Genomic DNA, 23541 nt, shown 5'->3' with positions numbered 1-23541 from the left:
TTTCAATTTGGGTTTTTTCCTTGAGGTCTCATGATGCACTACTAATAGTTGCCGCACAGCGCGTGAAAACTCAGTGTGACGCGCATCGCGGGTTCTACCTGAGACCCGCGTCACAGACTTAGATAGCTGCAATGGAGACAAAAAACTTGTGATTAGGGTTCATTATATGCAACGGACGCTCTTCACCAGCCTCCAGGAGTCATCCAGAGCACAGCGGCTGAAACGCCTAGAACTGCGGGTTGGCACGTGTGAGTTGCAGTGCACTGTGCTGCAGTTCAACGTGCAAGGCATCCTCAAATACAACAGCAAACAAGCCTTCTTAACTGTTTTGAAAGCAGTGTAGGCAGTTGTTAGAAACTTTAACTTGCACACAGCTTTCTACTTGGGCCTGGAATTGGTAATGCGCCCACCTCCGGCAGGCTCGCACGATACGGTTTATGCTCCACCTGGCCTCGTGCACGCTGCAGAATTCTTTTATAAAGTCTTTGCCGTTAAAATAGTTTCGTCGACGTATCATTCCCTGGTGTTTTTGAGCAACCCAGTCGACGTTCTGATAAAGCAGCCGTCTGTGCAGCAGCTTCTCCAGTGGCAATCCCCGGAAGACGCAGCAGCAGCCAGTTGTAGCGCCTTCAGCACAATCAGCGCAGTACTGTGGAGGTGCTGCGACAGCATCGTCTGCGGCATCAACAACACCAGCACCAGGGTATTCCTCCTGTGCAACAGATGGTGCACCCGAGACGTTTGTTTTTGCAATTGTTGCTGCAGACGCCGGTCCTGAGGCCTGAGGCACCCCCGCAGCAGCAACAACTCTTTTTAGAGCTGCTGCTGCTTCCGTTGCTGCAGCAGCCAGAGGGCGTAGCGTAGCAGTAGAAGCGGCAATAGCAAGCCGCCCTGTGAGCATCCCCGGCATGACAACGCAACAGCCCTTTGGTACATATATTACTGGTAAAAGGAGTAGTTGGCATACCTGAGAACACACAATGCTAATCGCTGGGGCCTCTTTAGTTTCTAAACGGAGAAGCTTTCCAAGTTATTGAACGAGTGTCATGTTTGAGCTGCACTGTTTCAGCCGATGCCTGCACTATTGGCCAACGCATCCAGAGTAGCCCCGGGACGGTTGCAGGGCAAAGCTCCTCCACAAACCCATTCGCCTTGGCTATTGTCACATTTCTTCGCCCCTACAACGTCTGACGAAGGGTTAGATACGGGGCTGATGTGCGCTATAGCAACGTACGTTGCTGCATGCCGTCTACTACTTCTTCTTTGCAACACTTCCTTGTGCTGCAGTACTGGCTTTCGATCGGGATATTTGTTCTCAATGGAACTAAGAGGACGCTCCCAAGTCGTCCTCTTGGTTCCATTGAGAACAAATATGTATAATCGTGGTTTGCTTAAATAGCACAAAGCTCGTCGAGCCCGTGAGTGTTCGTAGTACTGGCTGCACTGCCAACCTACCCTGCCTTGGTCTGAAGACATCTACCCCGCCCTTACCCCTAAAAGATGCTACACCCACTCTGCACAAGGAAAACTCCACTCCTCCACCCACGACCTGTGAATACACCTTACAAAAATCTCGTTCCCTCCGTGGCGCCGCATGCCTCGCCAGCATTGCGTGAAACAACCACGTATGCATACGCCACACTTTCGTTGTGCGCACGCACACCGAACATTACGCCACCTACACATGTCGCCATAAACTGTAATTCAGGTGTATATACGCCCTAGGCCAGGCGATATATGTAGGCTGCTCCCTTTACACGACGTTGCTACACTAACCAGGTTAGTATACGGCGTCGACCACGTGTGCATACACCTCTGGCCCGCATTTGCCCGGAGCTGTTCAGACGGAGTTTCCACCTGTATGCATCGGCAGTGCGTTGTTGAATGCCGTCTACTACTTCTCCTTTGCAACATTTTCTAGTGCTGCAGTCCCGGCTCTTCCCTCTGTATCGGGATATTTGTTCTCAATGCAACCACGAGGTCGACTTGGGCTCTCAATTGTTGTTTACTGCTGTTTGCTTGCTGTTTATTGGGGGCTGTCGATGTCGTCGTCGCGCTCCTTTTCTCTTGTCACTGTGTGCAATGCAAGTACTCTGGTTCTGGCATATTGGGGTTTAACGTTTTGTCGAATGAAATGCCCAACTGCTCCTTCATTGCCATCAGTGCATGTGCCTGCAGCTGGCGGTCTGTCACCGACTCGTTCACCACTTTTATTATTTCCTCGCGAGTCGCGCCTGAAGGCAACTTCTGCTCTGATCATAAGAACACCCAAATACATATACATAACCACGTAAGTGGAACCCACTGATGGGAGAATTCATGTTACGTTCTTAATACACAAATAGGGAACACGCAAACATATACAGGATGCAGCAAATAGGCGGCTCTCTCCATCTGCCATTCCCTTGCCTCTGGGCACATCATCTAAGTGAATAATGGACAGAGAGAAGCATACACATGACACCTGCAGACCTGAGCACAGGAACTAATAAATGGATACAACGCGAAGCAAACAAACACGTGCAGCCAGGTGCAAGTTCATAGCAGATGGAAGCAAGCAAGCTAATAAAAACAGGATGCATCATAAATATGTGCACCATTAAAACAGAAATAGATATACGGCGCCCACAAACACAAGCAAAAGGAAAGCATTCATGTATTAACTATGCACGGATTTATACCTCCCCAACTCACACACAATATTCACGCATATATTTGTGAACATGTGCCCTTGCGTAGACCTCGACCAAACTGGCAAATTAGCAGGCGACACAAACTAACTAACTACGGGAAGCGCCAGATAGGTCAGTGCTGAGAGTTACTAAGGTTAAGCATGGCGCGAGCTTCCAACAGAATCGGGCGGATGTGGGGTGGGTGCGGGACCTGCGGAGGATTCTCGCCACCTAAATTTACAGCAAAACAGCAATGGTAACAACAACAACGACAGAAGCAGCGACAGCCCTCAGGTTGTTTTCCCTTTTGCATCACTTCTGATGTTGCTTCCCAGTGAATATCCACCTGCTTGCTAACTAACTCCCCGTCCTCAGTTCTGTTGTAGTCTACCTTTTCGCTGTTCTAGAGGTGTTATTCTGCAAGGCGGCAGCAATACCCTGAACATGCAGCAGCAGCATCAGCTACTGCTGCTGCTGGGCACTCTTCAAGCCCCTCCGGCAGTAACCTGAGCTGAGAGCTGGTTAAAACTAGGAACGGCTGCAAACAAGCAGGGTTTTTAAAAACGAAATTGAAGTCCTTACCAGTGAACCAGAAGGTAAGTCGCTGCGCGAGAGAGGCCGCCATTGGGGGAAAAAATGGGGGGAGAAAAGAGGGGAGGGAAGGAGAAAAAAGTAGACAATAATACCTGAAAAATACCTTTAACAACCTGAAGTAAAGATAAGAGACTATAAAAAACAGAAAACAATGAGCAGCAGCGCCTTGAATTCCTACGTGACCAGACCATCTTCAATCTACAGCTAACCATCGAGAGGGCGGTTAGCGGCAGCAGCCACAGAGTGTACCTCCGTCAATACTCGTGCATCAGTTGCTTTTCTACAGTACATATCTTCGTTTGATCTTACTGAGGTAAGCAACAAGTGGAATTCAACATATTTACGTAGTTTCCATTTTGCATTGAAATCCGTAGGGGAGCTCGGGGTGGCAATGGCACAGTTTGCCGCAGCTTTTCAGCGTATTCTTCCCCTCTTTGAGCACTTCGTAGAGATTCAGGGGAGGCAGAAAGCATTCATTCCACGCTGATCAGGCCCCGAGCGCAAGCCCTAATCCCTCTGGAAGTACTAAACCTACATACTAATATGCGCGGTGTCCCTATTGATGCAGGCCATCGTTCAGAAGCATCTGCTTTAGCTCAGAAGGAATTTCTTTACTCTCTTGGACGCAGTATATTTTGTTGCAGTGTTTTATGAAGCAATTGCGTTGAGGACCACGAGCCCTAAACTTGTAGGTATGTCAGAATCACCTTGTTTCCTGCGCAATGTGCTTTGATGCGATGCCTAATCTGCACTACACATTCATGTGCCAATTGTTTCCTAAAGGGAGGTTTGCGTGTTGCGTCTCTTCCCGTCGCTTGTTGTTGGTCTTGCTCCTGTGTTTGCAGGCTGCTATTGCAGTAATACGAAAATGAAAGGCAGCTGCCGATCAAACAACGGGAGAGACCCGGGGGTCCATTGCGGCTTTCCCGTCGCAGCAACACGGGTGGGGTCGGCTGGAGGTTGTCCCACAGGGGCCCCGTTTACTCCCTGCAGCTACTGTATGCAAATTCATCAAGACCCGCACGTGCAAAATCTATACCCCCTGCGGCCGGAGCAGCACGGCCAACCGTACATGAGTGAAGAAGCAGCAGCAGCAGCTGCTGCTGCTTCTGTGGGACAGGCCGCGGGAAAACCCACCGAAATCTTCCTCCACACAAATCCGATTAACAGGGAGTAACTATCAAATGGGCAATCAGGCCAGCGGTCAGGTTGGCTCCATGCCACGCTGGTTAGCAGGTGGTCCGGCCTCATGGATCCCAAGAAGCAGGTAGCAGGTGCTGAACAAGCACCGCCTCATCGGGGACGTGCCCAGCCACCTAGAGAGTTAGTTGGTTGGGTTTCGTCCGGCGATCGTACATAGAAGGGTTTCTGCTGGTGTCACAGAACTTTTGTTTGGAATGGCGGAAGGTGTAGGTTGGCCCTCCTTGCTGTTTTCATTTTGGTCCGTTGGACGATTCTAGCTGGCCGAGTAGCTAGCTGTGTAGCTAGCTACCTAGGTAGCTCAGCAGCTAGCTAGGTAGCAAACCAAGAAACCCGACATGTACCTACGGGAAGGTTTTGAGTCGTTGACGAATAGTAGATCGTTGCTGTATGCTAGTCCGGTAGTTGGTGGCACCTTTCCTCACTTTCCTCAAGTATGCACGTCTGCATACTTAGGAGGATTTGCATTTGCACAGTATGTGTACGCTTTATATGACGCTTGTCAGTACTGTGTGCAGTGTACGTGGTTTTGATGTGCATACAGTGTATATTCTTGTACGTGCATTAAGTAATATGCAGCGTCTGTATATAGTTGCATATACACGTAAATGTGCACATTATCGATATCCATAGCAAATATGTATTGTCACTCCATATCAACGTGCACCCTGGGACAGTTCAGATTACCTACGGCACGCGCATATATTCCCTGTCAACAGACCACCTGCTTTCCGTCTGCTGGCTGCGTTCTCCAATTTTAGATGTCCCCGAAGTCCCATCAATCACTTCAGAGTCGTGCCTGCATTAGGTGTTGTTGGCGGTGTCAGCACTGGAACACCTGTTCAAGAAGCTTTTGTTCACTCATTGGTTCAACCACGCATTTAGAGTTCCATCCACTTTTTGTCCATCGCCGGAAACGACGAGAGTGGACAAATACAGAGAGACGACGTGGAATATAAATGGCCTACCCGTAGATTAGAGCGAACAGGCAAAAAGGCCTCGCCAAAAGCCGGAAAGTTTAAAGCGCAGAGTGACTAGTTATCAGCTGTTGACGGCAGCAAGGTATGTAAGCGACATCCAGTCTATCCACACACCGCAGAAAGTCAAAACTGTTAGTCCTTGGGGGGACAAAACCTAATTTAAGTGGAAGTAAACTGTATATACTATACACATACAACCAACAATATCCTATATTCAATTGTATATATAGCAGTGGAGTGCAGGTTATTATTCACAGTTCTTGCAACGACACCTACATGTGTTTCCAAGGGCTCATACATTATCTACCTGCATGTTTAGTAATATACATGCATAGATATGCCCATATTATATCTGTATTTGCTATATCATTGTCAATGTATCCCAGCACTGTCAACGCTGCTTGTATTTGGTGGGTTGGCGATTGTTGTCAGGTGCTGCTAGTTTCGTCCTTTCGTTTGTTCGTGTTTGCTACTATATATCGTTGACAACTTGGTTTTCCTGTGCCCTCCGTTGCTTGTGGTTATGTTTTAATCCGCCTTGCTCTTGTTTCTTCTGTCAGTGCTGCTGCGCAACAGCTTGTCACCGGATGTGTCACCTTCCTCCTGGAGGAGCCTAATGTGTGCATTGACAGATAATAACCGATACACATTTTCAAAAGATAAGCGTGTATCGGTTATTATCTGTCAATATAGGCGAAGGCTTTGCAGTAGGCAACTCGGGGGAAGTCTTCAAGCTATGCCTCCCTCGTCTTCCCTGCTGTGGTCGGCTAGAGCGTGTGTCCCTCGGCTGTGTGTCTACCTTTGGACGCACGGCCACCTCTTCTATTTCCCAGTGTCGCTTTCCCTCCCTGCGTTGTCATCTTAGCCTGCACTGAACGTGATGGCTGTATATCCCGAGGGCTACACCCAACATATTGTTGGTAAGCGCCACCTTGCAGTGTCACGGCACCTGTTTCCCATTCCCCGCTTACCGTCTCCTATTCTTCGTCTTCAGCTTCTACACTGAAGACAGATTATCCTCATTCCTTGTTTATATGTTCCCATCTATCAGGGGGCATTACCTGCATCACCTCGTCGCCACGACTCCTATTATTTACACCTTCCCTATTATTTACAGAGACCTCGTCTCGCACTGTTAGCGACTTGTTTCCCGTTCTCCTTCATCTCTCCTCTTGTCTCCCTCTATTCCCTCCTTTCTGCCTATGTACACATCGAATAACCACTCAGTCTCCCGCATCCATTGGAGCTCCGCCATCTTTCTGTCAACGTCGTTTCCTTTTTCATTATGCGCTCTTCCTACTTTGTCCTCTGCTGAAGAATCGCCACAACCCTGATTGTAATGCCGCATTTCTAAATCCTCTACCAACTCCTCTCCAATGCAGTTCCCCATTTCTCTTCTCTACCCGCTGCATCCCTCTCATGCGCATGCCATTCTTCTCTTTCACACTGTTCAATTTGTGATCTTTATGAACTTCCTGATAATTCCAGTGCATCGTTGTATTCGCCTTCACTCTCGCTTTCTTCGTCTGCTCCAGTTTCTGGCGCCGTTTCATAGCCCGTTTGATCATCGCTATCCTCACCTTCCTCATGCCCCTCTTCCTGTTGGCCTTCTTCTAGCTCCGTTTCTGCTGCTGTCCGTCTACCGAAATCTTCTTCTTGGTTGCTTGCCGTTGTGGCTGTTGCTTGAAATGGAACCTTTTCTTGTTCTAGCTTCCCGTCTTGAGCCACTACCTCCGCTGTGGCGGATTGGAGTTTCCCCTGGGCTGCCTTAGTTGCTTGCAGCTCTTTCGTTGCTTCTGGGTCGTCTTTGAGCAGACTTGTTATTTTTGACATCCACGCCAGCTGCATCAGCTTCTCACTAGCAGAAACATACTCACCGACTGCTTGCACAACATCCGAAAGGTTTTCTGATTCTCCTGCTGTTGTCACTGCCTGCTCCAGCTGTTCCTTGAGTCCGCGTGCGCGTTGGGACTCCGCAGACTGCAGGATTGTGTCACCTGCTATCATATCTAATGCAGTTTCTTTGGTATGTTCAGCATTTGCTACCACTCCCCTCAGCAACCCCAGCATTTCCACTTCCGCATTTAGCTCCCACACAGCCTTGCAGAGCTTCGTGAGTGCTGATATTTCTTTTTCTCGAAAATCAAATGATGGGTCATCCATAGGCGATTCCTTCAACTTAGTCACATGCTCCTGGACGGCCAGGCTCCTCACCTTTGCCTCCATCAGCAGAGTTTTTAGTCGCTTTTCAACGTTTTCCAACAGCGATTGAGGTACCCACGGGAGTTCCTTTAGCCCGGACAGTTGCATCTGTACATTGTGTCCCACCTCCAGCACTTGCTGCGCGGTCGCTGCACCTGCTTCAGCAATGGTTTTAAACGCTGTTGGCAAGCCATACATCTTTCTCGCAATAGATACAATATCCTTCATATGCCTCACTGCCTTCCAAAGTTTCATGGTGCTCACGTGCTCTTCCTTAGGCAAGAGTTGGGGCAGTCCATTAAACATATCCCGAAAAAGCGTTGCTGCACGCTCACATGCCATCCTTGCTGTGTCCGCTGTCCTCTTGGTGTCCGGCACGTTTGTCTCACCCTTCAACAACTGCAGTTGCTGCTGAGCCGCGCTTAGCGCCTCTTGTGCACTCTTATAGCCCTGATCCCACTTACCCAAGAGCTCTGCTTCTTCAGGTAGCATTGTTCGCATCTTTCCCCACCAGTGTGCAACCTGCAGCATCAAGGAAGCAGCGTGTTCTTGAGCTGCTAGAGCTGTTGCTCGAAATTCCAGCTCCACTAGTAGATTGTTCTTGACTAGCTTGAGAGAAACTTGCTGCAGCTGTTTTGCTGCTTCTATTGCTGTTTCTTGCCCCTTTACGCAACGGCGGATGGATTCCACCGCTACCCGCGCAGCAGATAGATGCACGGCCGATGGCAACACCATTCCCATCGACTGCGAAGACACATTATTCATCTCTTCTCGAATTCTTTCTCCGTCGCTTCGGAGGAAACGAATGCTATTGCTGCAGACGCCCACAGCTCGGTACCATGCAAGCTCCAAAAAATGTGACACTCCCGTATGTCTTTGGAAGGTTGATGCATAACCGGCATTGGCTATATCTTCTGCTTCGGGGCATGCAACTGCTGCACGTGCATCTTCAGATACAACATCCTTTGCCATCAGCTGAAAATCCGCAATTGTCAATGCTGCTCCTTTGTTCGCAGCAGCGAGCGTAGCCACCGCTTCAGGTTCCCCGGCCACTGCAGCCGACTGGTACTCCACCGCAGTTGCTAAATGCTTCTTCAGCTTCCCCAGCAACACAGAAGATGCCGTTTTATTCAGAGAAGCAGCTAAAGAAGTTGCAGGGGAAATGCAGAGTTGTATACGCTGTAACAGCGCAACTTGAGCATCGCCAAACTCCGTTCCTCCGTCTTGTTGTATTTCCCTCGTTCCTTCCTCATTTTCTCTTCCTTCATTGCCCTGCGTTGTCCCTTCCTTCCTTTCTGTCTCTCTTTCCTCTTCCGTTTTTTCTGCCCCCGCATTTTCCATTTCCCTTTCTTTTTCCTCTTCCCGTTCACGTTTCTCCGGATCCCCTTCTTTCTCAGTTTTGCCTTCTTCTTGCCCTTCCTCACCTTCCTGTTGTTGCTCTTCTTCTCGTGAAGGCTCCTGGGTCGGTTTCTTCTCCCTTCCCGCCTTTGACGGCTCGTCAAAATTGGACTTTCGACCGCGAGCAGCAAATATCCTTGTTGCAACGAAAACTGCCAGCAGCAACACGGCCGCAGCAGGCCCCACTGCGTTCCATCCAGCCTTCTTCCATGAACCACTAATCCACTCCACATTCACGGGCCCCAGGCCTGGATTCAACACTTGCTGCAACGCCTCCCCACCACCTCCTGGATCTTGTACAGCAGTAGTAGCAGCTGTAGCTGCATCTGCTTCCGGGCTTGAAACATCATGTGCTTTCTCCATTTCAAAGCCTTTGTCAAACAAATCAAGATGTTGAGAAGCTGCTGAACTACTGCAACGGCAAGCAAGGACAAGAAGCAGAAGCAGGGACAGGGTGAGCGGACCTATTGGGATCCTTCCCAGAAAGTGCGCCGTAACAAGAGCGGCCGGTTGTTTAATGAATTTTCTTCTCCGCATCTCAGCCGTGACTTTAAGCAATGGAAGGGTGAGAATGAAAAAGGTGGCAGACCTGCAAGGAGCGCCCCCGATATGCCCGGCACCGGTGGCTTAGTTACAACCCAGGCGAAAATGAGGGAAAATTTGGACCCATCTTAGGAACACTGATCAAAAATAGATATGTTTTGCTTGTTCAAAGTTAGCTTGAATGCATAAATCTAATCAACAATCAACGAACCGCGCCCACACCCACTCCCCCGAGCGAGCAATCGGCCACAAGGTAGCTGCATCTGATGTCGATAGTCATCCATCCCGCTCAGTGGTATTGACAGGACTCCACAAACATACTAAGAACATTTACTATGTTTTAGTATTGAAATTTAGTAGCATGTCTACGTTTGCCTTTGTCGATCAAAGTCGCGGCAAAGGCTTTGCAGGTCAGTTTGCAGGACATGGCAAAACAACGCCTCCCTCGTTCTTCTGGTGTCGTCGACTAGAGCACGTGCCCCTCTGCCGTCTCTCCACCTTTGGATGCACGGATACCTCTTATATCTCCATATGAATCTTCGTCCCTCTGTACTGTAATCTCATATTCCTCACTCAACATGCTGGCTATAACTCACGAACGCTGCACTCAACGTGTCGTTGCCACTCACAGCCGGGCAGTTCCTTGGAACCTGTTTTCCACCCCCTGTTTCCTGTTTGCTATTCTATGTCTTCATCTTCAAACAGGAGAAACACATCTGCCCTCCTTCCTTGCGTACTTTCCCAACCAGCATGGGACCTTCTTACATACCTTCATCTCCTCCTTGCCACCACTCCCCCCTCATTCGCTATTATCTTAGAGAGAATGTGCCTCGCACTATCGGGTCTCTGTTTCCCTTTCTTCATTTCTTTCTTTTTTGTCTCCTTTGCCTCCTTTCTGCATATGTCCGCATCAAATTGCGACACAGTCAGCGTTTTTTCGCCTTCTTTTTCGTCATGCGCTCTTGCTGCTTTGTACCTTGCTGAAGAATCGCCACAACCCTTATGGCTATGACGTACTTCCAAATTCTCTCGCGTGTGCCATCAAATGCATTTCTCCTCTCTCCCACCGTCTTTATCCGCTACATCGCTCTCACGCGCATGCCTTTCTTCTCCTCCACACTGTTACATTTGTGGTTTTTATGGACTTCCTGATCACTCTAGAGCATCCTCGCATTCTTCTCCACTGTCGGTTCCTGCATCTCCTTCACTGTTTGGGGCTGTTTCGTAGGAGGTTTTATCAACTCCCGCCTCACCTTCCTCATGCTCTTCTTCTTGGGCTGTTTCTCCCGCTATCTTTGCTGGTGTTTGCCTACCAGAGACTTCCTGGTACAGCGGCGCGCTATGCCTACACCTCTGCTGCCGCTGCTGCTGGGTTGTTTTTGACCAGACCTACCACTGCCAGCCACTCCAGTTGCAACACCTCGCTAGCACAAACATATTCACCAACTGCTTCCACAACGTCAAAAAGGTTCTATGCTTGCCTTTCTGTTGTTACTGCATGCCTCAGCTGTCCCTTGACTTCGCCTGCCCGTTGGCGGTGAGGAGGCTGCAGGGGCGCGGAACTCGCTAGCACCGCTAGTCCAGTATGCTTGCTAATTTCAGCATTTGCTACAATTCCCTTCAGCAACACCAGCATTTCCACTTCCCCATTCAGCTTCCACACAGCCCTACAATGCTCCTTGATTGCTGATGTTTCCTCTCCTAGTTCATCTAATGATGTAAGCTGACGGTATAAGGATGCCACTAAGCACGGCCTGGCAAACCTCAATCACACACTCTTGGACAGCCCCTCTTCTCACCTTCGCATACACTAAAACAGGTTTTAGTTGCTTTTCAACGCTTTCCAGAAACAGTTGGGGCGCCCACGGGAGGTCCTTCTGCCCGGATAGCTGCATCTCTACCTGACGTCCCACATCCAACACTTGCTGCCCCGTTGCTGCTACTGCCTCAACAATGGGCTTCATCGCAGTTGTCAGGTCCATAATCTGCTTCACACCAGAAACCACATCCTCCATACGTGCCTCTTTCTTCCGATGTTGTTTGGCGCCAAGGAAGGCTGGGCTCCACAAGAATTCTGACAGTTCATTTAGTAGGTCCCGAAGAAGGGGTGCTGCACCCTTTGATGCACTTGCTGCCCCGGTCGCCCTATACGTGACGTCCAGCGGGTCTTTCGTATCTTTCAACCTCCAGTTGCTCCAGAATCGAGCTAAGCGCATGGTGTTCAACGTTAAGCCGCTCGTCCCACTTCACCAAGATATTTTCTTCTTCCGGTGACAGTCGTCGTGTCTTGTCTTCCAGGCTTGAGTGTGTATCCACCAGCATCGCTGAAGCAATTCGCCGTTGAACAACTAGATTGGTCGCTTTAAGATCTACCCCCGCCTTGTGACTGCTCTTAACAAGCTTCAACCGGTAGCTAAGAATGCAGTCCCTGTAGCGGAAACTCGGTGGGGCAGCAACATCAACTGCTTCTGCTGCAGCAAGGGCAATACAAGTTCGGCAGCCGCTGCTGCACACATTTGTGCAAACATCCGCAGGAAGCGTATACTACTGTCGCAGACGACCACAGCTTGGTCCCAGGCCTCCTGGTATGATGATGCGATTCCTGATTTGTTGAACACCCTTCTGTGAAGAGAAGAATCAGCTGTAACTGGTGTACCCTTGCATGAATTCAGTCTCTTTGAATTTTTGGTTACAACATCCCTTGCATCTTCAAGAAATTTCAGAATCGATTGTGTTGCTTTTTGGTTATGAGCAGCGAGCGCAGCCAGCGATACAGGTTTCCCGACCTCTGCAGCAGACGGGTACTTCGCCGCACTTTCTATGTGCTCCCTTTTATTCTCAACAAACGCTTTATATTCCGGTCTATTCACAGAAACAGCTAATGCAGCTGCAGTGTCAACGCAGCTTTGCAGCCGTCACCGCCAACTGAGCATAACCACTCTCCGCATCAATTTCTTCTTCTCCTTCTCCTTCGTCTTGATCTTCCCCTTCATACTGATGTGGTTGTTGATGTTCTCGTGAAGGGTCTCGTGCATGTTTCGTTTCTCCTTTCCTCCCTCCTGTGACCTACGACCAGCAGCAGTAAACATCGTTGCTGCAACAAAAAATGTCAGCAGCACTACCGCCGCAACAGACACCAGTGAGTGAAACCCAAACTTTTTCCCTGAACCACGAATCCATCATTTTTGCAGGCTCCAGGCCCCCATTCAACACCTGCCACACCGGGTCCGCATAATCGCCCACATCTACAGAAAGAGTACCTGTTACTGCTTAGGATATTGAAATATCTTGTCTTCAATCTACTTCAAAGCTTTCTTTGAACCATATAAATGTTGAGAAACTGCTGAACTGCTGCAAGGGCAAACAAAGACCAGCAGCAGGAACAGGGTGCTTCACAGCTGGGAGACGAGAAGAAGGCTCCTCCTGGGAGCGTCAACAACTGCCAAGCAGCGTTCGCCGTGTGGCAAGCCTGTCTAAAATGTGGGAAAAGGTGAATCTATTTTGTGGATACTTAACAAAAATAGCAGTACTTAAGTTTATCAAAACTAACCTTAATGCAGAAATGTAAACAACAATGAATTAACCAACCCTCCCAAACAAGCAGTAGGCCACAACAGAGCTACCGGTCGAGGCTGGCTCTCACTGGCCAGCAAGTGGTGTTGGCTGTTCCCTACATAACTCCACCAACATACTATGTATTATTATTGAATCTTAATCACGTGTTTTCGTTTCCTTGGTCAAAATCTGCAAAGTATTTGCTTTGCTTCGGTTGGGAGGGCATAGCCAAACCACAACTACTGGGGTCGGCTAGAGCCTGCGTGCCTCTGCTGTGTGTCTACCTTTCTTTGTAGGCATGGATACCTCTTCTATCTCCCAGTGCATCTTTCTCTCTGTGTGCTGCGAGACAGCACTCAGCATGCTGGCTGTATTTCGTGAACGCTACACCCAATATGTCGTGGGTAAGCGCAGATTTGCATTGTCTCGGCACATGTTTCCCCTTTCCTGTCCCCTACTCCCTGTCTTTAGCTTCTACGAGGAGAAACATGGATCTGCCCTCCTTCCCCCCGTATATGTTCCCATCTAGCAAGGAACGTCCTTACCTACATCTCTATCTCCTAGCCACAATTCCTGTCTCTTTCTTTATTACGTAGAGAGACTGCGCCTCCCACTTTCGGTTCTTCGCTTCTCCATTTTCTTTTTCCTTCTTGCCTGGCTTCCTCTCTTGCCTCCTGTATGCCTATGTAAGCACCGATTTGCCACTCAGTCTCCCGCACCCATTGGTGCTGCGCATCATCCTTCCGGTCAACGTCCCTCTTGCTGCTTTGCCCCCCGCTGAGGAACCCCCACAACCCTGATGGTTCTGCCATACCTCCAAATTCTCTAGCAGTTCCCTCCAACTGCGTTTCTCCTGTTACTGTTTGAACCCACTCCATCCCTCACATGCGCATGCCTTTCTCCTTCACACCGTTCTATTTATGGCCTTCATGAACTTCCTGCCCACTCTGTGGCATCTTCGTATTCGTCTACACTCTCGCTTCCTTCGTCTCCTTCACTCTCTGGGGGTGTTGTATAGTTTGTGTGATCATCTTCCCCATGCTCATCTTTTTCGTGGGCTGTTTCTCCCTCCGCTTTTGCTGTTGTTTGCCTACCGAAGTCTCTTCCTTGGTTGCTTCCCATTTTTGTTACTGCTGCTTGAACGTACGCCTGTTCTTCCTTGACTCCCCCGTCTTGAGCCACTTCAGCTGCGGCGGATTCGAGTTTCTGCTTAGCACCTTCAGCTGCCGACACTTCTGCTGCTGCTGCTGTATCGTTTTGCAGCAGACTTTCTAATTTTGACATCCACACCAGTTGTGACAGCTTCTCGTTAACATAAACACAGTGACCTACTGCTTGGATAACAGCAGAAAGGCTCTCTGCTCGTCTTGCTGCTGTCACTGCATGATCCACATGTTGAGTGAGTTCGCGTGCCCGTTGGTGTTCGGCAGGTTGCAGGATTGTGGAACTTCCTATCACCTCTAATGCAGTTTCTTTGGTCTTTTCAGTATTTGCTACCATCTCCTTCAACACCACCAGCATTTGCACTACAGCATCCAGCTCCCACACACCCTTGCGGTGCCTGGTGATTGCTGATATGTGATCGCCTAGTACACCCAATGATTTCCATATGTTGATAGCCGCGCTCTGGCCCATCCCGGTTACACAGTTCTCGACGGCCTGCCTTTGCACCTTCGTATTCATCAGCATATGCTTCAGGTGCTTTTCAATGTTTCCCAGAAACCATTGAGGCAACAATGACAGGTTCTTTAGCCCGGGAAGCTGCATCTCTACCTGGCGTCCCACCTCCAGCACCTGCTGTTCAGTTGCTGTTATTGCTTCAACAATGGGTTTCAAAATTCTTGGCATGTCCATAAGCTGATTCACACTAGGCAGCAAACCCTCCATGTCTGGCTCGCTCGGAAGTTGTTTAGCGCCAAGGAACGCCTGGCTGGAAAAAAAATTTGACAGCTCATTGAGTAGTTCCTGAAGAAGGCTTCCTACACGGGTTGATGCCCTCGCTGTCGGTGGCGCTGAAAACGTGATGACCAGCAGGTCTGTCGTACCCTTTAACACCTCCAGTTGCCGCTTGATCGCGCTGAGCCCCTCTAGGGCCTCCTTATGCAGCTGGTCCCATCTCCCCAAAAGATTTGCCTCTTCAGCTGACGCTGATCGTGACCTGTCCACCAGACGCGCGCGTGCAGTCTCCAGCAACACGGAAGCAATTTGGCCTTGAACTGCTAGATTGGCAGCTTGTAGCTCTGCCTCCACCAGTCGAATGTTCTTGACCAGCTTCAGATAAATTTGCTTTAGCTGCATTGCTGCTTTTTCTGCGTCTTCTTGCCCTTTCACACAAGAAAGGGAGGCTTCCACTGCAACCCGCGCAGCAGAAATTCGACTGAGCAGCGGCACCTGATGTTTCTCCTGCAGTGAAGGAATCCTCGGCACCACCTTCTCTATTGTTTGTGCACCCTCATGCAGAGAGAGAATTCTAATGTCGCAGACGCGCACAGCTTCTTCCCAGGCTTTATAATACGATAATGTGACTCCTGTTTTCTCAAACAACATTCTTGCAGTACAGGCACCAGCTACAACAGCTGCATTGGTGCGTGGAGTCAGTCTCCATACATTAGAGGATACAACTCTCCATGCCTCCTTCTGAAGAGTCAGAGCCAGACGTTCTGCTTCTTGGTTCGCAGCCGCAAGCGCAACAACCGCTTCAGGCTCTCCGGCCATTGCAGCTGATTTGTGCCTCACCGCACTTTCTATATTCTTCCGTATATCCTCAAGAATCATAGTGCACGACGGTCTATTCAGAGATTCAACTAAAGAACCTGCAGGGGGAACGCAACGCTGCAGCTGCTGCAACAGCTTCAACTGAGCAGCAACAGTCTCCGCAACAATTTCGTTTCTCCCTTCTCCGTCGTCTTGATCTTTCTCGTCTCCTCCATCTGTCTCCATTTCTAATCCTCCATCTTTTTCTACCTGTATTCCTTGCTCTCCCGGCTTTCCCCCTTCTTTCTCTTCTTCCTCCGTTGCTCCATCCTCTTGCTCTATTCCTTCCCCCGATATTTCCTTCTTTTCGTCTTTCCCTTCCCCTCCACTTTCATCCTCCTCCTCTTCCCTCTCGGCTTCGCCTTCATCGTGTCCTTCTGCATCTTCCTGCTGTTGCTGTGCTTCTTGTGAAGATTCTTGTGACGGCTTCTCTCCTGCTCCCGCCTGTGACGCATCGTCAGCTGTGGACATCTCGGCTTCCCCTTCGCCTTCGTGACCAGCACCACTCTCCCCGTCAAACGTCTCTTCTCCTCCTCCCTCTTGATCTTTCTCGTCTCCTCCCTCTTCCTCCGTTTCTCCTGTTCCTTCTTTCTCTTCTTCCTCCGTTGCTTCTTCCTCTTGCTCTATTCCTTCCCCCGATATTTCCTTCTCCTTTTCGTCTTTCTCTTCCCCTCCACTTTCATCCTCCTCCTCTTCCCTCTCGGCTTCGCCATCATCGTGTCCTTCTGCATCTTCCTGCTGTTGCTGCGCTTCGTGTGAAGATTCTTGCGCCGGTTTCTCCCCTCCCCCCAAAAGTGACGCCTCGTCCGCTTCGTATCTTTCTTTATCCCCTCCCTCTTTCAGATCCTTCCTAATGGGGATATCCTCCCCCTTCTTCTCCTTCTTCACCTCCGCTTTGTCGTCCTCCTTCTCGTGAGGCGCTTTGGGTACCCTCTGCTCTTTGGAAACAGCAGCAGCAAACAACCTTGCGGCAACAAAAACTGCCAGCAGCAACACGGCAGCAGCAGACCCCACTGCATGCCACCCAAACTTCTTCATTGCATTATGAATCCATTCCATATTTACATGGCCTAAACCCTTATTCAACACCTGTCGCAACCTTCCTCCACCATCGCCCCCATCTCCTAGCTCAGTAGCACTTGCTGCTGCTTCCGGGGCTGAAACACCTTGTGCTTCGCCTACTTCAAAGCCTTCGTCAAGGAAATCAAGATGTTGAGAAGTTGCCGAACTACTACAACGGCAAACGAGGACGAAGAGCAGCAGCACGGACAGGGAGATGGGAGCTTTTGTGGTCCTTCCCAACAACTGCACCAAAGCAGGAGCGGGCGGTCGTTTAATGAGTTTTTGTTTGCACATTTCAGGCACAAAGTTAATTACGCGAAAAAGTGGAAAGTGGAGAAGGAGCAGAAGAGGCCTGCTGGGAACATCCCCGAACTCCGCAGCACTGTCGGGTCAGTGGCAAGCCAGCCTAAAAGGAAGGAAAAGTTGAATCCATCCTCTGGATAGTGACCAAAAATAGCTATGTTTTGCTTGTTCAAAGCTAGTCTTAATCGAGAAATATAAACAATGAACAAACGGAGCCTCCAACAACGCACCCGAACAAGCACTCGGCCACTCCCTAGCTGCTGCCGATGAGGCTGGTCTTCCGTCCGGCTCAGTGGTCTTCACTGTTACCCCTTAACTTCACTAACATATTAAGAGCATTTACTATGAACGTTTATTTAATTTTAATCGAGTGTTTACGTTCCTTAATCGCCTGTTTATGTTTGTTCCTGTTGTCGGTCAAAATCTGCAAAGCGTTTGTAGTTCTGTTTCTGTTTAGAGGTCATAGCCAAACTACAACTCCCGTGTTCTTCCGTTGTAGTGGGCTAGAGCGAGTGTCCCTCCCCTGTCTATCTATCATTGGAGGCATGGATGCCTCTTGTATCTCTCCATGCGTCTTTATTACTCTTTTCTGTCATCTCATAGCCTGCACGCAACATGCTGGCTCCCTCTCCCAATCAGCATACCGAACATGTCGTGGTTATGAAGCAACTCTGCTGCGTCCCGGCACCTGTTTCCCCTACCGTGCTTCCGGTCTACTGCTCTCCGTCTTTCAGATGCTAAGAGGAAGAGGGCATTTGCCCTCCATGTGTAGATGCACCCAACTAGCAAGGGCATTCATTACTTACCTTCATCTCCGTCTTGCCACACTCCTGACTTCTTCGCTATTATGTTACAGACCTCTCCTCGCATTGCCAGCACTTTTTTCCCCTTTTTCTCTTCCTTTCTTTCTGCCTCCCCTTCTCTAGTGCCTCAAATTGCCACTGAGTCTCCCGTCTCCATTGGTGCTCCGTCATCCTTCTGTTCAAGGTCGCCTTCTTTTTCGTCATGTGCCCCTGCTGCTTTTTTCTCTGCTGAAGAATCATCACATCACACGCACGGTTCCTCTGTACTTCCAACTTATCTCGCAACCCCCCTGAAATTAATTGTGCGTGTCTTCCCCTATCTCCACACTCGGTTCTATCCGTGCTTTTACCAACGTCCTGACCACTCTAGTACATCCTCCTTTTCTTCTCCACTCTCGGTTCCTTCGTTTCTTTGACTGTCTGCGGCTGTTGCATACCTTGCTAGATCATCTTCCTCCTCACCTTTCTCATGAGCCTCTTCTTCTTGGCCTTCTCTCTCCGCCTTCGTTGCCTTTTTGTCAACCGAAGCCTTCGTCGTTCCTTGCCGTTGTTAGTGCTGCTATTCGAACTGGTGCCTTTCCGGTTCTAGCTCCCCGTCTTGAACCACTTCAGCTGCGGTGGGTTCGAGTTTCTGCTTAGTACCTTCAGTTGCGTACACCTCTGCTGCTGCTTCTGGGCCGTTTTGCAGCAGACCATCTAATTTTTGCATCAACACCAGGTGTGACAGCTTCTCGCTAGCACAAACATACTCGCCGACAGCGTTAACATCAGCAGAAAGGTTATCTGTTCGCCTTGTTGTTGTTACTGCATGCTCCACATGTTTCTTGAGTTCGCCTGCCCGTTGGTGGTCGTCAGGTTGCAGGATCTTGGAACCTGCTATCATTCCTGATGCAGTTTTCTTGGCATTTTCAGTATATGCTCCCATTCTGTTCAGCAACAAAAGTATTTTCACCTCCGCATTCCGCTCCCACACAGCTTTGCAGTGCTCCTTCAGTACTGGTTTGTCTTCTGTTGGTACCCCTAACAATGCAAGTATGCCGCTAGGCCCGCTCTGGTCTGCCCCTGTTACACGGTCCTCGACGACCTCCCTTTTCAATTTCGGACTCAGTAGCGCAGACTTTAGTTGCTGTTCAACGTTTCCCAGCAGCAATTGAGGCACCAATGGGAGATGTTTGTAGCTGTAGCCCGCATAGCTGCATCTCTACCTGGTTACCCACCTCCAATACTTGCTGTTCGGTTGCTGCTGCTTCCTCAACAATGGGCTTCATCGCTATTGGCAAGTCCATAGTCTGCATGACACCATTCACCACGCCCTCCATGTCTGGCTCTCCTCTTGGAAGTTGTTGGCACCAAGGAACATTTGACTGCTGAACAACTTTGCTGAACAAGAATTTTGACTGCTTATTGAGTAGTCCCGAAGGGATGCTGGATGCTCAGATGCACTCGCTGCCTTGGTCGCTATCGTCGTGATGCCCAGCCGGTCTGTCGTATCCTTCATCACCTGCAGTTGCCGCTGCAGGCGGTGCAGCCGAGCTGCGCTAGCGTATCCTCATATATCACCTGCACTTCCTGTTGTAGCACGTTGAGCTCCGTCTGCGTATCCTTATACCGCTGGTCCCACTTCCCCAAGAGATTTGCTTCTTCAGCTGACACTGGTCGTGTCGCATCCAGCAGGCCTGCGCATGCAACATACAACAACACGGAACTAATTCGCCCTTGAACTGCTAGATTGGCCGCCTAGTTATACCTGCACTAGTTGATTGCTCTTGATCAACTGTTGATAAATATGCTCCAGCTGTTTTGCTGACGCCTCGTCAACTTTGGAAATTTCTACTTTCCCTCCCTCTCTCAGCCCTTTACTCCTCGGGATCTCCTCCCCCTTCTCCCTTCATCCTCTTGAGGCGCTGTGGGCACCCTCTGCTCTTTGCAGCAGCAGCAAACATCCTTGCGGCAACAAAAACTGCCAGCAGCAACACAGCCGCAGCAGACCTCACTGCGTGCCACCCAAACTTCTTCATTGTATTTTGAATCCATTCCATATTCACCTGCCGCAAGCCCTTATTCAACACCTACTGCAACCCTCCTTCACCATCTCCCTTATCTCCTGCAACAGTAATAGCATCTGCTCCTGCTTCCGGGCTTGAAACATCATGTGCTTCCTCTACTTCACTGCCTTTCGCAAATAAATGAAGATGCTGAGAAGTTGCTGGTTGCTGAACTATTGCAACGGCAAACGGGGACAAGGAACAGCAGCTGGGACATTGGGAGCGGAGCTTTTGTGGCCCTTCGAAGCAATTGGCCCACAACACAAGCTTCCGGTCGTTTAATGAGTTTTCGTTCGCACATTTCAGGTACCAAGCTAATTAAGCTAAAAAGTGGGAGAGGGACGACGGGAAAAAGAGACCTGCAGGGAGCGTCCCCGGCGTGACAGTCCGCTTTTGCCGTGAAAGCCTGAGTAAATGTGGGTTAAGTTTAATCCACTGTGTGGATATTGTTGAAAAATAGGTATGATTGTGTTGCTGTTCATAACAGAGCTAGATTTAATGAAGAACGCAAAGTACAACGAACTAACCAAGTCTCCCGCGGCGCGCACGAACAAGCGCTCGGCCACAACTTCGCTGCCGCCGATGAGGCTGCGCTCCCATCCCGCTCAGTGGTGTTGACAGCCACCCCATAACCCCAATAACATATTAAGATCACTTACTATGCACAATTACTGAATTTTAATCCAGTGCTTACTTTCCCTCTGTTGAACTAAACCGGCAGAGACTCTAAAGCTCAGTCGGGAGGTGTGGTGAGAAACCCAGTCACCTAGCTGACACTACGTGGACCTCTGCCCAGCCTAACTTAGGTTCACACAGCTAAACTAATTCCGGGCCCTACGTATATTAGTCTAGAAACCATAAAATACCATTCTCCAGTTACTATAGGTTCCACAAGCAGGTTTCTTAAAAGCCTGCCTTCCTCAAAGAGAGGAAGTGGCGTGCGCCTCATCCAGAGCAAGGAGGAGTCGCGGGTCAGCCAGCCCCATGTCCCAAGGGCTGCAGGCACGACTTGCCCATTCAACCACAATTGTGTTCTAAAATCTCCCTATTAAATGCTAAATGATCTTTATATTGTACTCAGACGAATTAACTCGCTAGAGGCTCAGTGGAGAGCCTATTGTGGTTCCCGTGCACTACAGGGAGGACAGACGAAACCAAATTGCAACTTTTCATTTTGTCGTCGGCTAGAGCATGCCGGCCCATGCTGTCTGTCTACATTTGGAACGACGGATACATCGTATATCTCATAATGCATCTAAATCTCTTTGTGCGGTAACCTCATAGCCTGCACTCAACATGCCCGGCTGTACTTCAATACACTAAACATGTCGTGAGTGCAACTTTGCATTGTCGCGGCACCCGTTTCCCCTCCCCTGCTTCCGGTCTACTGCTCACTGTCTTTGATACGCTAAGGGGAATAATACATCTGCCCTCCTTCCTTGTCTACACGGCACGTGAGCTGGGTTCAGAACGTCGTGAGACAGCTAGCACAGGGCCTCATTATTACCTTCATCTCCTTGCCACAACTCCTGTCTCCTTTTCTTTTATGATACAGACTTCTCCTTGCACTTCCAGGTCTTTATTTCCCTTTCTTCTTTTCCCTCCTTTCTGTCTCCCCTCCTCTTTTGCCTCATTTGTGCCCATGTACACATCAAATTGCCACTGAGTCTCTCGTCTCCACTGGTGCTCCGTCAGCTTTCTCAACTTCAAAGTCGCCTTCTTTTTCGCCATACGCTCTTGCTGTTTTGTCCTCTAGTGAAGAATAGCCATTACATTTGCAGTTTTGGCGTACTTCCGAATTATCTCGCAACACCCGTCAAATATATTTCTCCTATCTTCTTTACCCGCTGAATCCCGCTTACGCGCATTCTCTTCTTCTCCTTCCCACAATTCTTCTTGTGGTCCTTATGAACTCCCTGATCACTGTAGCACATCCTCATATTCGTCTACACTCTCGCTTCATTTTTCTCCTTCATTGTTTGGGGATGTTTTACATCTTGCTTGATCATCTTCCTCCTCACCTTCCTCATTCTCCTCTTCTTGGCCTGCTTCTCCCTCTCTTTTCGTGCTGTTGTTAGTCTAGCGAAGTCTTCTTCATGGTTACTTGCAGTTGTTACTGCCGCTTGAACTGGTGCCTTTGCTCGTTCTACCTCCTGGTTTTTAGCCACTTGAGCTGAGGCGGGTTCGAGCTTCTCCTTAGCTGCTTCAGTTGCATACACCTCTGCTACTGCTTCTTGGCAGTTTTTGAGTAGACCTTGTATTTCTGACAGCCGAGCCAGTTGCAACGACTTCTCGCTAGCAGCAGCATACTCGCCGACTGCCTGCACAACATCAGAAAGGCTGTCTGCTCGCCTTGCTGCTTTTACTGCATTCTCCACCTGCATCTTGAGTTCACCAGCCCGTCTGTGGTAGCAAGGTTGCAGGGACTTTGCCTCTGCTATCATTCCTAGTGAACTCCCTTGGTCTTTTCAGCATGTGCTACCATTCCCTTCAGCAACACCATTTCCACTTCCCCATTCAGCTTCCACACAGCCCTGCAATGCTCCTTGATTCCTGGTGTTTCCTCTCCTAGTTCATCTAACGATATAAGTATGCCACTAAGCGCGGCCTGGCAAATCTCAATCACACGCTTTTGGACAGCCCCTCTTCTCACCTTCGCATTGCACTAAAACAGGCTTTAGTTGTTTTTCAACGCTTTCCAGCAACAATTGATACATCAACGGGTGGTCCTTCTGCCCGGATAGCTGCATCTCTACCTGCCCTCCCACATCCAACACTTGCTGCTAGGCTACTGCTGCTGCCTCAACAATGGACTTCATCGCAGTTGGCAAGTCCATAATCTGCTCCACACCGGAAACCACATCCTCCATACGTGCCTCTTTCTTCCGATGTTGTTTGGCACCAAGGAACGCTGGGCTGGACAAGAATTCTGACAGTCCATTGAGTAGGTCCCGCAGAAGGGGTGCTGCACCCTTTAATGCACTTGCTGCCCCGGTCGCCCTATACGTGAAGTCCAGCGGGTCTGTTGTATCTTTCAACACTTGCAGTTGCTCCTGCATCGATATGAGCGCCTCTTGAGCAACCTTATGCCGCTCGTCCCACATCGCCAAGATATTTTCTTCTTCAGGGGACAGTCGTCCTGTCTTGTCCTCCACCCTTGAGTGTGCAGCCACCAGCATCGAGGAAGCAATTCGCCGTTGAACATCTAGATTGGCCACTTCAAGATCTACCTCCACCTTGCGATTGCTCTTAACGAGCTTCTGACAAATTTGCTTTAGCTGCACTGCTGCTTTTGTTGCTGCTTCTTGCCCCTTCACGCAACAGCCAGAGGCTTCGACTGCAACCCCTGCAGCGGAAATTCGGTTGGGCAGCAGCACCAGCTGCTTCTGTTGCAGTGAGGGCAGGTTCGGCAGCCTCTGGTGGTGGGCAA

The 23541-nt window shown here is 49.6% G+C and overlaps 7 protein-coding genes across 7 annotated transcripts; all 7 read right to left on the bottom strand.

The window, feature by feature from the left end:
- Positions 1-2070: 2070 nt before the first annotated feature.
- EMWEY_00035290 (hypothetical protein, conserved) lies at positions 2071-3297 on the bottom strand (the record flags this gene model as incomplete). Its single annotated transcript, XM_013482031.1, has 3 exons — positions 2071-2252; positions 2823-2903; positions 3255-3297. 3 exons carry the CDS (start codon positions 3295-3297, stop codon positions 2071-2073), a joined length of 306 nt encoding a protein of 101 aa, XP_013337485.1.
- Positions 3298-6910: 3613 nt separating this feature from the next.
- EMWEY_00035280 (hypothetical protein) lies at positions 6911-9873 on the bottom strand (the record flags this gene model as incomplete). Its single annotated transcript, XM_013482030.1, has 2 exons — positions 6911-9458; positions 9812-9873. 2 exons carry the CDS (start codon positions 9871-9873, stop codon positions 6911-6913), a joined length of 2610 nt encoding a protein of 869 aa, XP_013337484.1.
- Positions 9874-11295: 1422 nt separating this feature from the next.
- EMWEY_00035270 (hypothetical protein) lies at positions 11296-12624 on the bottom strand (the record flags this gene model as incomplete). The annotated part of the gene is made up of 3 exons (XM_013482029.1): positions 11296-11574; positions 11741-12095; positions 12509-12624. The coding sequence occupies 3 exons, from the start codon at positions 12622-12624 to the stop codon at positions 11296-11298; spliced, it is 750 nt and encodes a 249-aa protein (XP_013337483.1).
- Positions 12625-14071: 1447 nt separating this feature from the next.
- On the bottom strand, positions 14072-17254 carry EMWEY_00035260 (hypothetical protein; the record flags this gene model as incomplete). The annotated part of the gene is made up of 1 exon (XM_013482028.1): positions 14072-17254. The coding sequence occupies one exon, from the start codon at positions 17252-17254 to the stop codon at positions 14072-14074; it is 3183 nt and encodes a 1060-aa protein (XP_013337482.1).
- Positions 17255-18193: 939 nt separating this feature from the next.
- Positions 18194-20215, bottom strand: EMWEY_00035250 (hypothetical protein; the record flags this gene model as incomplete). Its single annotated transcript, XM_013482027.1, has 5 exons — positions 18194-18291; positions 18709-19122; positions 19280-19355; positions 19627-19742; positions 20140-20215. The coding sequence occupies 5 exons, from the start codon at positions 20213-20215 to the stop codon at positions 18194-18196; spliced, it is 780 nt and encodes a 259-aa protein (XP_013337481.1).
- Positions 20216-21620: 1405 nt separating this feature from the next.
- On the bottom strand, positions 21621-22495 carry EMWEY_00035240 (hypothetical protein; the record flags this gene model as incomplete). The annotated part of the gene is made up of 2 exons (XM_013482026.1): positions 21621-21863; positions 22133-22495. The coding sequence occupies 2 exons, from the start codon at positions 22493-22495 to the stop codon at positions 21621-21623; spliced, it is 606 nt and encodes a 201-aa protein (XP_013337480.1).
- Positions 22496-22894: 399 nt separating this feature from the next.
- Positions 22895-23541, bottom strand: EMWEY_00035230 (hypothetical protein; the record flags this gene model as incomplete). The annotated part of the gene is made up of 1 exon (XM_013482025.1): positions 22895-23541. A coding segment is annotated over one exon (647 nt), but the record flags the coding sequence as incomplete, so codon positions are not given.

This window comes from Eimeria maxima, genomic scaffold (genome assembly GCF_000499605.1).
Source record: "Eimeria maxima Weybridge genomic scaffold, Emw_scaff493, whole genome shotgun sequence".
Classification (NCBI taxonomy): domain Eukaryota; phylum Apicomplexa; class Conoidasida; order Eucoccidiorida; family Eimeriidae; genus Eimeria; species Eimeria maxima.
The sequence above is the reverse complement of the archived record's forward strand: the minus strand, read 5'-3'. Positions and strand labels throughout refer to the sequence as shown.